At 45.2% G+C, this 12,738-nt stretch overlaps 1 protein-coding gene across 7 annotated transcripts in view; it reads left to right on the forward strand.

Moving 5' to 3' along the window:
* The first annotated feature begins 55 nt into the window (after positions 1–55).
* Positions 56–12,738, forward strand: part of MPHOSPH9 (M-phase phosphoprotein 9) — a 44,820-nt gene continuing 32,137 nt past the window's right edge. For 2 of the 7 annotated variants that reach the window (XM_045200823.3, XM_045200828.2), the window contains exons 1-7: positions 57–224; positions 1,140–1,393; positions 2,301–2,563; positions 4,982–5,135; positions 9,699–9,788; positions 10,005–10,528; positions 11,489–11,615. In XM_045200823.3, coding sequence (XP_045056758.2) covers positions 2,457–2,563; positions 4,982–5,135; positions 9,699–9,788; positions 10,005–10,528; positions 11,489–11,615 — 1,002 coding nt within the window. In that variant the 5' untranslated portion in view covers positions 57–224; positions 1,140–1,393; positions 2,301–2,456. Of the gene's footprint in view, positions 225–1,139; positions 1,394–2,300; positions 2,564–4,981; positions 5,136–9,698; positions 9,789–10,004; positions 10,529–11,488; positions 11,616–12,738 lie in introns of all 7 variants that reach the window. The other 5 variants (XM_045200824.2, XM_053928693.2, XM_024567109.4 and 2 more) reach the window with 5 other exon arrangements.

A 12,738-nucleotide genomic window follows, 5' to 3' on the forward strand; every position in this document is an offset into this window, starting at 1 on the left:
AGAATTTGACATAAGCCCCGCCCACCCAGTTCCCAGGCATCGAACCTCCCTCTTCTGCGGGAGTACAGGAGAGAGAGGGAGTAGGGGCGCGCGCCGCGGCTTGGTGGTCTCCGCCCCGTTCCGAGCAGCCAATCGTAGGCAAGGCGCCGGGCGCGCGCACGCTCCCTTAAGTTTAACGGTCGCGAGAGGCCGCTCGCCCGACCCTGAATTGGAACGGCGGCCAGGTAAGCGGTCGTCAGCTTGCGGGAACTGCTGGTCTCGGGGGACAGGGGACGCGACTTAGAAGACACGGCCTTAGAGGAGCCTTGAGTGTACTGATGGGCCAGGACGAGGGAAGACGGCGGCCGCACGACGTACCCTACCACAGTCCTCTGGCGTGTGGGGGCTTTGCCTGCGGCCGTGCGCCTTTTCTGGAGTCGGTGCCCTTGAGTGACACCCGCGTGGCCCAATCGCAGAGCGTCTCTCCCCGAGGGGCGGGGGTCTTGAGGGATCTCCCCCTTTTTTTTTTTTTTTTTGAGGAGCTGCCTGCGCTCACTTTAGAAGTCAAGATTGTAGTTAGCGGAAAGATGGCTTTCGTACGGTCTGCCAGTCAGGCGACTGCGTGGGTTCTCCCTTGCCTTGTCGCTCTGACCTGAGAGCGCGCACCAGTGGCTGAGGGCTGGCTGTGAGCGCGACAATGTCAGGATCCGGCCTCCAAACCTCTGCAATCAGCTCTGCCTTCCCCATCAGCCTCCCAGCAGCGCAAAGCTGCAGGCGAACGTACATAGCAGCCGCAGACCCCGATCAGCCTTTTTTTTTTTTTTTCCTAGTGGGAAGGGGGACCAAAAGCGTCATATTTTGTTGCCGTGAAATATAAAAATGTGTCTGTGCTTCTACCTATCTCCATGAAGTTTTCTTTAAAAATTTTTTTTTCGCATTGTGTTTCGGGGTTTCCCCATCCCTTCAACCCCCGCCCCCCCGCCCCCCCCCCCGGGTGGAGAGACATCACTGCGTTTAAAGTGGTTTTCCGCCTGGATGCCCTGCGTCCGGATGATCTCAGCCGGGAAAGAAGAGACGGGTGGCGGATCCTCGTCCCTGGAGAGCTTGTTTTTCTGGTAGAAGAGCAAAGGGGGTTTGAATCCAGGTGTTTTCCTTGCCAGGTGGAAAGTGCAGCCCCCGGCGTTTTCAATGCCCCATTTGTCGTCGGCGACGGCCGAAGCCGCTGGGGAGGAGCCCGCCGAGTTCGGTCGGGTTTCCCTCGGCGCCCGCACCGGTCCCTGAAGGCCGTGGGTCCTTTGGGAGACGACGGCTTCGCGGCTGTGCTCTGTAAAACCAGGCCATGGCGAGTGGGAACCTGGAGGAACCGGAATGCTGGATAATTTCGCTCGGTTTCATTCCCTAAACTTCCCATTGTGTAAGCAGCATAGGTTTTCTTTTTCTGTTGCTTTTTAAAAATGTTTTCGTAATACGTGACTTTCCCAAGAAGGGGGTGTATCGTTAAAGCCAGTGTGCTTCTGTGTACCTAGCGTCAGTTCGGTTTCCGTGGGTCGGGGAAAGAGTTTCTCTCTCCCGAAGTAACGCGTGCGCCCGGTCCACAGGGCCGCGCAGCGCAAACGCGCTCCTTCCGCGCAGCCTCGCCTCCCGCGGAGGGAGGCCGCCGCGGCCAACCGGCTAACCGGCCGGTTGCGGTTCCACATTAGAGCGCAAGCAGTTCCCATGCGTCTATCCACTGGATAACCCAACGAGCAAGGATTCTTGGAGCAAACGGACCAGGCATGGAAGTATTCCAGTTGTTACCTGGTGACACTGTGTCTAGAACCTTGACTACCGAACGCATACATTCTGTAATATTACCCAGAGAAGATGATGTTATTTTGCAGATCACCTTATTGTAGGTTTTAAAGTTGAGATCTAGTTCACATACCATAGCATTCATTCTCTTAAAGTATACAGTCCACTGGTCTTTAGTGTATTTGCAGAGTCGTGCAACCGTCAGCACTCTGATTCCGGCTCTTTTCACATTGTAGCGCGCTCATCCACATTGTAGCACGTCCTCGCACTTCATTTCATTCTTACATTTTTTTTTACTTCACTCCTTTTTATGGCTGAAAAAGATCCCTTTATATGGATTCACCACATTTGTTCACCCAGTCATCAGCTGACGGACAGTCGGGGGTTTCTGCACGTTGGCCATCAGGAATGATGCTGCTGTCCTTAGTGTAGCTCCTATCGTGGGGTCGAGGTCTCCAAACTCCTAACAGGAAGATAGTTGCCAGGTTTAGTGGCTTTTCAGTAGTACCTTTTCCCCCGTTCATTTTCAGACTCTTGGGAGCGTAGGATATTTCACAGTTCTGAATGTTAGCAACTGAAAATGCTTGTAGACGGTGAAGCCTCTGAAGATGACGCGGACTCAATTTCTTCAAACGGTGAAAGAACCTACACTTTGAAATAAGAGAGCATAACAATTTCCGTACGCTATGGAAGACTTTGACTTGGTGAAACCCTTACAAAAAACTTCATCTTCTGTAGAATTTGATATAAAAAATTCTCCCTACTCTCTTGGACTGAACTTAAATACTAATAGGTAAGAATGGGATAGATAGATTTTTTAAAAAACTGTATTAACAAATCAAAATTATTTGCATGGATTACGAATTTATCCAAATGGTGTCATAGTTACTGATTTACATTAAAAACAAACAAACAAAATATCAACATAATCGGGAACTGTTGAGGGACAGGTAAGAAGAGTTTAAGTCCGCCCACGTTTTTTATTTCTGCCAGAGGTGTGTGCTTTTGCCCAGGGATGATTGTGAAAAAGGACTTGTTTTTGCCAGTTGTAATGTTCTTATACGTTTTTCATTTTCAGTAAATTACAAGAATATTTAAAAAATTTAGTTGCCTAAATATTGTTTCTGCATTTTTAAGTTAACAAGACAAATAATGTTACTATTGCAGAACTAGCTCCAAATTAGATTCTTTCCAGCCTGGAAAGTAGCAATTAAAGTTCAATGCTAGGAAGTAAGCAAAAACCAAAAAAACAGACTAAGTTGAAAAAGTAGATGCTGTCAAACAGTGCATCTTTTAAAAAAGATTTTATTTATTTTTTAGAGAGGGGGGAAGGGAGGGAGAAAGAGGGAGAGAAACATCAATGTGTGGTTGCCTCTTGTGCGCCTCCTACTGGGCACCTGGCCCACAACCATGCACGTGCCTTGACTGGGAATCACAATGGCCATTCTTTGGTTCACAGGCCGACCATCAGTCCCCTGAACCACACCAGCCAGGGCCATTTCTTTTTAAACTATAATACATTTGGTTTGTTTTTAATCAGAGTCTGTTTGTTCTGATTTTGTACAAAGTCTGACAAGCTTGATTATTTAGTTTCTAAATTTGAAGTAGCTTAAAAACGGCAAAGAGGCAGGTACTATTAGAGGATGCCAACTATAAAAAGCAGGCACAGTAAAGCGAAAACAGCAGTCTGGGCCCACCGGCAAAGGGGCAAATGCCTCCACACACAGTAGGTCTTGAAGAAATTATGTCAAGTGAGGTAAACCTGCCAGCGAAAGACCAATACCGTAGGGTCTCACCCTAGGAGGACTCACACGAACAAAACTAGCTAATGAACAAAATAGAGCCACAGGCATGGAAACATGGAGCAGACTGACAGTGATGGGAGGGGAGGGGGTAGTGGTGGAAAGAAGGGGAGGGGCTGGACAAAGAGCAGGTGTGAATGACCCACAGGTGTGGACAACAGTGTAGGGATGGACTGGGGGAGCAGGGGGTGGGCTGGGTGGAGGAGGGCAAAGGGGGGAAAATCGGGACAACTGTAATAGAATAACAATAAGAAGCTTTAAGGAAAAGAAATTGTGTATTATAAATAAATAAATTCCTTTAAAAACTTGTTCATTCCCTGCCTTCCTCAGGAGGAGTTTAAGGCAGCTTATGCAAATATGTAAAATAAAAGGAGGAAGCGCAAAGTAAAGTAGGGTAAGGGGAAAAACGTGGGAAAGGGCCCGGAAGGGATGCCTGCGGGGGTCACCTGGACCCCCTTGCTGAAAGGTGGCCCTGTGTTCTGTTTCCTGTGTTGCCCTTTTCTAGGAGAAAACCCTTTTAGAACCTAGTGTTTGCTGGGAGGAACTTGAGTGTTCCTTCCTAATGAAAATTATAACAGAACCTGCCTCCCTTTTCCCTGTGACTGCAGATAAATTGGGCAAAATTCAACTTGATTAATATAAGCCTCTTAAGTACAACATATTCTGTCCTTTCCCTTGAATTTTTATTGATATTTCCTTTGATCCTAATTCTGTTTTGCTGTTATTTGCATTAGTGTCCACTCTCTTACAAATTCTTTGTGAAACAGAGTATCAATAAAGAAATGAAAACGGAATTTAAATAAATTTTAAGATCCTTAATTATGCTTCTTGTGCTTTTATAAAACAAGTTCTCCTGGAAAGAATCAGTGGTATTTTACACACTGAATAGGCTAAATTCGTCCTGGATATTTGCTTCTAATTTGCTTGGCACAACTTTTATTCAAAGATGTGCAGAGATAAGCATCCGCTTATCACACCCAATTAGAGGGATCCAATGAACAAGACTCGGCCTCTTTCTGGGCAGCGGGGAAAGAATCTCCATGACCATAAAGAGCTGCTCTTACAGGGGAGTAAACAATCCCGGGCAGTAATTCAGATCACCGAAGCTGGAGGTGTTTCTTATTACTTCGCAGAAACTTTCATTTCCTGTTGGTACTTCCGAGTGGTCTCCCACTTTTGAAAAAGGCCTTTCTGTTGTGTTCTTGAAAAAAATTAAATGCTGTCTGTCTTTTTACTGCTATTTTTCTTTTGTGGACAAACTTGGGAATCAGATTTTCAACAAATGAGGTGCCATTAAGAAGGATTAAATGTCAGTGGTTTTGTACTACCCTGCTAAATCTTGAACTGCTGAATTATTCAACACATTGGTAGAATGAAGAAAACCATTTGAATTATTTATGTTTCAACAGAAGTAGTCCCCACCTTAGTACAAATGGGGTGTCCTCTTTCTCAGGGAAGACCAGACCGTCTGCAATTCAAGGCAGCGCTGAAGTCCTGACCTCTTTAATGCAAGAGCTCCAGAACAGTGGGAAGACCGACTCGGATCTGTGGAAAAGCTGTGAGGTATCTCGTTTGGTTTGGTTTTGGTTTTGGGATTGTAAAGTAACTATAAACACGTCTCCACTAAATGACTAAACTCTTAACTATTAAGAGTTTACACCCTGAAGAGCATGGCACTGAAGTTATTACTAAAGTGACCGAGTCTATTAACTGGGTGATAACATTGGATGAATGTGAGAACGATGATCAAAAGCATGTCTGAACAATATCTTAGCGATTAGACACACTAAGTTATATTTTAAATGTGAACTAAAATGTCTTTGTTTGGAGACGCTGAAAGTTATCAATGCTATCATGGATCCTGATGTTTTAAGTAACTAATACGGGATTGTCATCACTTTGAAAAACTTAAATTAGAACATTCAAAAGACTTTTACAAGTTAAGGCTTCTACATTGAGTTACATTGAGTTTTCAGGGCATGGTCCATAGGTTAAACTGTGATATAAAAACTTAGTTAAGAGAATACTTTGTATGTATACATTTTGCTTCATGGAATAATGCCCAAGATGGACTTTTCCAAGGCTAGATTTGGTAATGCTTAATAGAAATGTATAAAACATTATTATTAAAGTCTTTCTTTAGAGTATAGGAGATTTTGTTTTAAATGCTAATCATACTTTTAGAATCATAATTTTTAAAATTATTTAGTTTTAGAGAGAGATAGGAAGGGAGAGAGAGGGAAACATCGACTTGTTCCACTTATTCATGCATTCATCAGGTGATTGTGCCCTGACCGGGGATCGAACCCGGAGCCTTGGCGTGTCGGGATGACACTCTAACCAGCTACCCGGCCAGGGCTGGAGCACTAACTCGTGTTATTCTTTCCATGTGCAGTAATGATGGACTACTTAATTTTTGTAATGCAGGCATGGAATTGATTATTCAGTGAAGAGTTTCTTAAGATATTTCTTTGACAATATGAAATATTCGTCTGGCCATTTCAGTAAAATTTCTCAAATTTGATTTGTGTGTTTTATAGTAGTTTTGTTGGATACAGAGACAGAAGCCTCTGATGGAGCATTTAGTGTAGTGTTCAGAAAGCGCGAGAGGCAGGGATTGCTCTGCCACTGGTGCGGGACTACTCTCCACTGTGACACTCAGAGTGCGCAGGTCCGATTTCCCTGTAGACGCTCGGCCGGGCTTTTTCTTTTTGTTAAAGCCTGTCTCCTGCAGTTCTTAAATTCATCACTGCTTAACTTGGGAAGGTTGTTTTGATTCGATTGGGAAAGAATCTTTGGCACATTTACATAGAAATATTGTACTTTCATACAGTCTTCTAAATACTTGCTAATATTTTTGTGATTCTGAGACTTTTTTTCCACTTTCACATTTGTAAGAAATTTTAAAAGCGGGGGTGGGGTGGCACGGGGGAAAGTGGTGGTGGGAAAATGGAGACAACTGTATTCGAACAATTTTCAAAAGAAAATGATCAAAAAAGAAAAGTAATTTGTAAAGCACATCATTAATTGTTTAATGATTTCATCATGTGAACTATTTAGCACTGTTGATCATATATAACAGTAATGCTGGCTATCATTTATTGTCTGTTTGCTGGGCATTCTAGGGGCCACTCTTTTTCAGCGGTATGCTCCTTTATTAGAGCCAAAGCCTTCTTCTTATAACAATTAAAAAATAACATGAGTGGCCCTGGGCAGGCAGCTCAGTTGGTTAGAGCGTCATCCCAATATGTCAAGGTGGCGGATCGATCCCTGGTCAGGTTGCGTGCAAGAAGCCACCAATGAATGCACGAACAAGTGAAACAACAAATTTGCGTTTTTCTCTCTGTCCCTTCCTCTCTCTCTTCCTCTCTCTCCCTCCCTCCCTTTCTCTCTAAAATCAGTGAAAAATAAGATAAAATAATATGAACAAAGCATTCTGAAATGAAATTTGCAGATAACATAATCTGCCTGCACCTACTTAAAAAAACTGTAGTGTCCAAACTGTGCTATAAAGGAGGATGAAGGTGGTTTATAATAAGACCATGTGTACTTCAGTAGGTAAGGACTCCGGCCCATCCCCCTTAGAAGGCAGCCTGGCGTGCGCCTCTGTGCCGACTCAGCCTGAGGCCACTGCTCTAAACAGGTGGCGCGGCCCAGTCCTACCAATGACGCAGGACCGTAGTCGATGACAGGATTTCTGAAACAGTGACCAGTTTCTGATACAGTTGTGAAACAAACTGAGTCTTAGTAGGTGCATTTCTGGACAACTTGGTGACTTGAAACTGCAAAAAATAATGATTTTTATAATAAAAAATGGACACAGGGCAATCCTTCATCTCTGGGCCCAGCCCACTAATGCTAGTAGCGACCCCCCACCGTTGTGACCACCGTGACCTCACAGGTGTCCATGATGCCGTTTCCCCCTGAGACTGCTGCTTTATGTGCACCCGACTTAGATCTGAACTCCTGACCTCAGCCCTCTCTGAGCGGTCACTCCCATTTGGTAAGTCAGCAAACGGGCACAGACTTGTTCAGGACCACACGGGCTGAGCGGAGTGCTGGGAGTCAGGCCCAGGAGGTCGGAGCCCGTGGGGTGGGTGCTGGCCTGCGGGCTCCCCTTCTGGCCGTCGGCGCCCAAAGACTGCCTGCAGGAGAACACCAGCTAGGTGCCCATTTCCTCCGGCCGAGCGGAAGATGCGGGTGGTGGTAACTGTTTTAGCTTGAAATGACTAATAGCCCTTTTTAATAGTTAAGTGACTAATGTTATTCACTGCATTTATAATGTTCTTAAATTAGTTTATTTAAAATTAAAATATTAATGATAAAATCGGCCTAGGAAGAAGAAATTCTACACTAACTTATATCCTGAATAAGCTCTATTCATCTGCATCCTGAGTGAGAAAATGATAATAAGGATGTGATTAATATCAAGTGCCTCACATAATCTTTTTTGTTATGTAAATTGTTATTCTATCATTATTGTAATTTAGTTTCATGTGATGTCACTTTATCAGATTAAAAATAACCCTAATGTGTTGCTTGGGTTTCATATAGCTTAGTGAGAAAACCGTTGCTTGCTTATTCCTGTTTCTTTAGATTACTATAAGATAGTTTATATTGTAGGTAAGTTGAGACCATAAGGAACCTAATTTGATCTAGCCTATCTTGTCCTGGAGTTAGCCGGTTTAGAATTAACACTTCCTATCGGTACTTTCATAGTTCGCTTTGAAGGTTTCCTTTTCCAGTCCTGAGGTCCCCCCCTTCACCTGAATACTGTTACACAGGTTTCAGCCTAATTCTGCTCCATTAGGGTTCTCTGAGCGGCTTTGCCCTCAGCCGGCAGGGCCTCCTGGCTGTGCAGTCTGTGGGGCCTGGAAAAGCCCGGCTGCATGCACACAGTCTCTGCACACCACGCACTCACCTTGCTGTACTCCGGATTGCCCGCCCTTTCCTTGGCCGTGTCGTGGCGCTGCAGCTCAAGTGGGGCTGGGATGGGGGCCAGAGAAGTTAACACCTTGAGCAAAGGCCATCCTTCCTGATTGTGGTCTGTGCTGTGGAGGAAGTGAACAGGGTGACAAGGGAGAGGGGAGCTGTTAGGATGGTTTGGGAAACGCTTTGCGAAGGTGACAGCTAAGCTGGGATTGCAGGACAGGAGGAAGCCAGCGTGTAGGGTCTGGGAGGAGAGCTTTCTAGGTAGCGGCCCAACAAGAACAGAGCTTTTGAAGTGGGAGACAGCTGGGCGTGTTCGGGGGACAGAAAGAAGCCAGTGAGTTTAGTGTGTATTGAGCGAGGGAGCGAGCTATGAGGGGGAGCTGGGAGGCGTGTCCGAGCCAGATCTCGCAGGCCCTGCAAGGGGTGACAGGAGGGAAGGTGGATGGAGCCCAACAGGGAGGCCGGTGTCCATGGTAGCTCCTGGTTGGCATTGCGAATTATTGCGCTGGGCCTGTTACTGAAAGCATGACAGCCGTGGGGCCAGCTCAGTCTGTGGAGATGCCATGCCCGTTTCCTGCCGTGCCCCAGCTTAGTCTTGCTACAAGACCGCCAACTGCCCCGGGGAGCAGGAGGGCCCTGCCTGAAAGAGACTGGGCGGAGTTCAGGCCACTAGAGTCCTTCAGTCATTTTTTCATCCCTTTTCCAGCTGTTGTGCTTTAAAACATGACAATATCTGATTTTTAAAAGGGATTTTTACTCTAAGAAAGATAAATTCGGGGTTAAAATCTCGTAACACCAAGCAATTTCTTGTTTTAAGATGTGGGATTCTTTTTTGAGTACAAGTTAGTATTGAAGAAAATTGTTGGCAGTTACAGGGAAAGGAAGAGGATCTTGCAAAATATACAAGGTCACCTGCCCACTGCTGATGTGAGATAGCAGCAGAGGACACCAAACGCGGAGGCCATTTGAGAAGTGGGACTCACTCAGACCTTCACGGTCACCCCCAAGAAGGGGTACCCGAGCCTGCGTCCTGGTATTTTTGCATTAAATGTGGTTTTATGGCTCTTTAACTCAGCTGACAAATTTTATATTAGGAATACACTTTTTAAAAAGGCCCTCTCCCCCTGGAGGGATTTTTCTGTGAACTATTAAGTTAAAAATGATTTTTAACTAAAATATTGTATCATTTAATAGGCCAGGTGGTTACAACTATTCAGTTTGGTGGAAAAACAGTGCCAAGAACAGATAGCTGCCCAGCAGGAACAGTTCCACAGCCAAGTTCAAGTAAGTTGTTATTTACACCGAGCCTCTTTCTGGAGTTAAGATTTGCAGAAGAACCCACAAGCACTTTATACCAGTGGTGCTTACCCACTAAAGAGAAATGTACATGCTGTCTTCAGAGTGGCAGTGTACTTTGGACACTGCTTTCAGAACCTTTGTGTATAAAAATGTGATGTTTCATATACTTTCTGACCTAAACCTGTGCCTTTTTATTTTCAGCGGATACAGGAGGAGATAAAAAATTTAGTCAAGTTACAGAGCAGGAATGCTTCGTGGGCTTCCTATGACAGAAGGTCTTTAAACAAACAAATAACTTCAGAAAGGCAAATGGGTTTTTTTTCTGAAAACAGTGACAGAAATGAATCTGTTCTCAGTTACCCAAAGTCAAAAGAACCTGAAATGCAGCAAGAAACATCCTCGTCACAACCAGACTGCAGTGTGGACAGCAGCTCGGTGAGCAGTGGCTATGGGACCTTTTGTGTCTCGGAATTAAACGCCCGCAGGTCGAAGGGCCCCCCAGAGTTCATGGAGCACGGGGCGGCCTCTGCTGGGCAGTGCGGGGCGCCTGCCGTGCAGGCCTCGTCCCCCGTGGACGGTGTGAGACACAAGCTTTTCTACATACACACTCCCCAAGAGCTTGGTGCCTCCTTAAAGGAAGATATTAACATTTTTCCTGGTGAATTCGAACACAGTTTCCTCGGTGAAAGTAAGATTTCAGAAGTACACTGCGGAAAAACAAATAGGTGAGTTGAATTCTGCATCGTTTGAAGGGAGTTTTCCTTGTTTATTACACTGAGAATCTAGTAAATAAAGCTCCTTTTAGTTGGACTGTAATGGAATGAGATGTATTCGAACATTTATCAGTTTTACTGAAGCCTTTTGTTTAGTGCCTGTGGGAATGGAAACAAACAAAGCATGTCAGACACTAATGGCGGCAGCAGTGTTAGAAGACTGCTGGACTCTCCGGGGGGTCGGGGGGGCCTTGCCAGAACGGTGTCTGCTCCGTTTTCTAGTCACTGTACACTTGCTGAGAATGGTAGGCTAGGACTGGGTCAACAGTGGGATTTTGTCACACACTCATATAACTGGAAATCAAAAGTTACACACGGCGAGAAGATCTCGGTCTGTTGAGATCTTGCTTCCAGAAACGTCCTCTGTTTGGCGCAAATAAGCTCTTATTTAAAGATTTATACACAGTCATACTCGATTTTGTGTTTTTTATATGTTAGAAGAGATTTGTAAGTTTAATGACATTTTGATTGATCCAGGGACTTTGTAAAGGAAACTAGCTGAATGTTCATAAAAGAAAAAATCATTTAAAATTATGTGGTTTCCCCAAGCTTTTCAGTTTTCTATCTCTGAAACGTGTCATCTAAAGGTTCGGAGCCTTAGCAACACCAGTCTTGTGTACGCACAACTATCAGTCACGTGACGATTAGCCTCTGTGCTTTTGCAGCAGATGAGGTCGCGATGTGGCTTTGCTCTGTTCCCTGCCCACAGACTGTGTGGGTTGTCAGTCCCTGTTGGCCTTCTCATTCCCTCTGCCTTCGGTGATGAGGAGCTAGAAAAGGACGTTCAGGGAGCCACAAACGTCCGCCCTCCTGTGGCTGTTAGAAAACACCTCCAGGCTCTTCCTCTGGCTCGGGATCTGCGCATGTGTAGTGTGACGTGTGAAGGAGTAATCTTGGCTCACTCTTTTCCAGTAGTAAAGCTGTAACATCATGGGCACAGAAGCTGAAGCAGAGCCACCTGAGGGGAGCACGTGCGGAAGAGGGATGTCCCAAATCTTCGCAAGGGAACGAGCCAACCCGGAAAGCGCCCGCGGAGAAAGTAGGTGATGAGTCATTGGCTCCGGCCACTTTAGCCAGGGCTCATTCTACGGGGCTCGTTCTGTTGGGTGTACTGCCTGCTCGTTGGCACCACCGTTCTTGCCTTTTCTTTGGTATGTTAATATGTTCCATTGACATGTCTTCCTTCCGTTGTCAGAAAGGGGTGGGAACCATGATTTGCTCTAAGTACTGGTTCTTACCCAGAAATCAGAACTTATGAGGGATAAAATACTGAAAAAAAAAAAGAAGTGTTTTATAAAGGCCCTAATTCTTTTCTACTGCAAATGTTCACATTTAACCAGAGAGTAATTGATATAATTGTTTTAAAAAACTGTCAAGTAATTTTTCCCACTATTAAGTTGTAAGAGGTGGTACTGATTGCATGAAGGCTTTAAGATGCCTTTATATAAAACTGTTGAAGTTTGGACAACTGAATTTATAATATAGTCCAGATTGTAAGAGATTCAATGTTTAACTTCTCTGGGGTCCTTTTGCTAATACAGCAGCTGCTTTCATTAAAGAGTTAAAGATACTAAGTTTTAAATACCTTTAAAGCCCTTCTGGCCTAGATTATCATAGAAGAACATTGTTTGGTATAGTACATTGAAGTTGGAAAATCAGATTTCTTTACGAACTTGATACCTTTACAAACTGGCCGTGTTTTGATGAGCTGAAACAGTCTTTCCATCATCCGATGAAAAAGATGACTGACTAGGAGTCCCAAGAAGACAGTTGCTCGGCCTTCATAAGGCCCTATTTATTCCTCTTTTCTTTCAATACATTGCCTTTCTTCAACCCTTGACACGTAGACTCTCTAATACCACCAGTCCCTGAGCCCCTGCGCGTGTTGGGGAGGGGCGCGGAGAGGGGAGCGGCGTGGAGCTCCCAGGTGCCACCTGGGGCGCTGTGCCCTTGTTTGGTGTGACAGCATGACAGCACCCCGAGACGGGGTGACAGTTGTTTTCAGTGCAGGAGGCGGGCAGGAAGGGGCGCTGATCCCAGACTGGTTCCTTCCCTCTGTTTTCCCCTTACCTGGAACGCAGCCTGTAGAGACTCCCTCTTCTGTGACTGTTGGGTTGATGGTAGGAACTCAGCAGAGTCACAGGCTGAATCTCCTGTGTCTT

This window comes from Desmodus rotundus, chromosome 7, assembly GCF_022682495.2.
Source record: "Desmodus rotundus isolate HL8 chromosome 7, HLdesRot8A.1, whole genome shotgun sequence".
In the NCBI taxonomy this organism is placed as follows: Eukaryota; Metazoa; Chordata; class Mammalia; order Chiroptera; family Phyllostomidae; genus Desmodus; species Desmodus rotundus.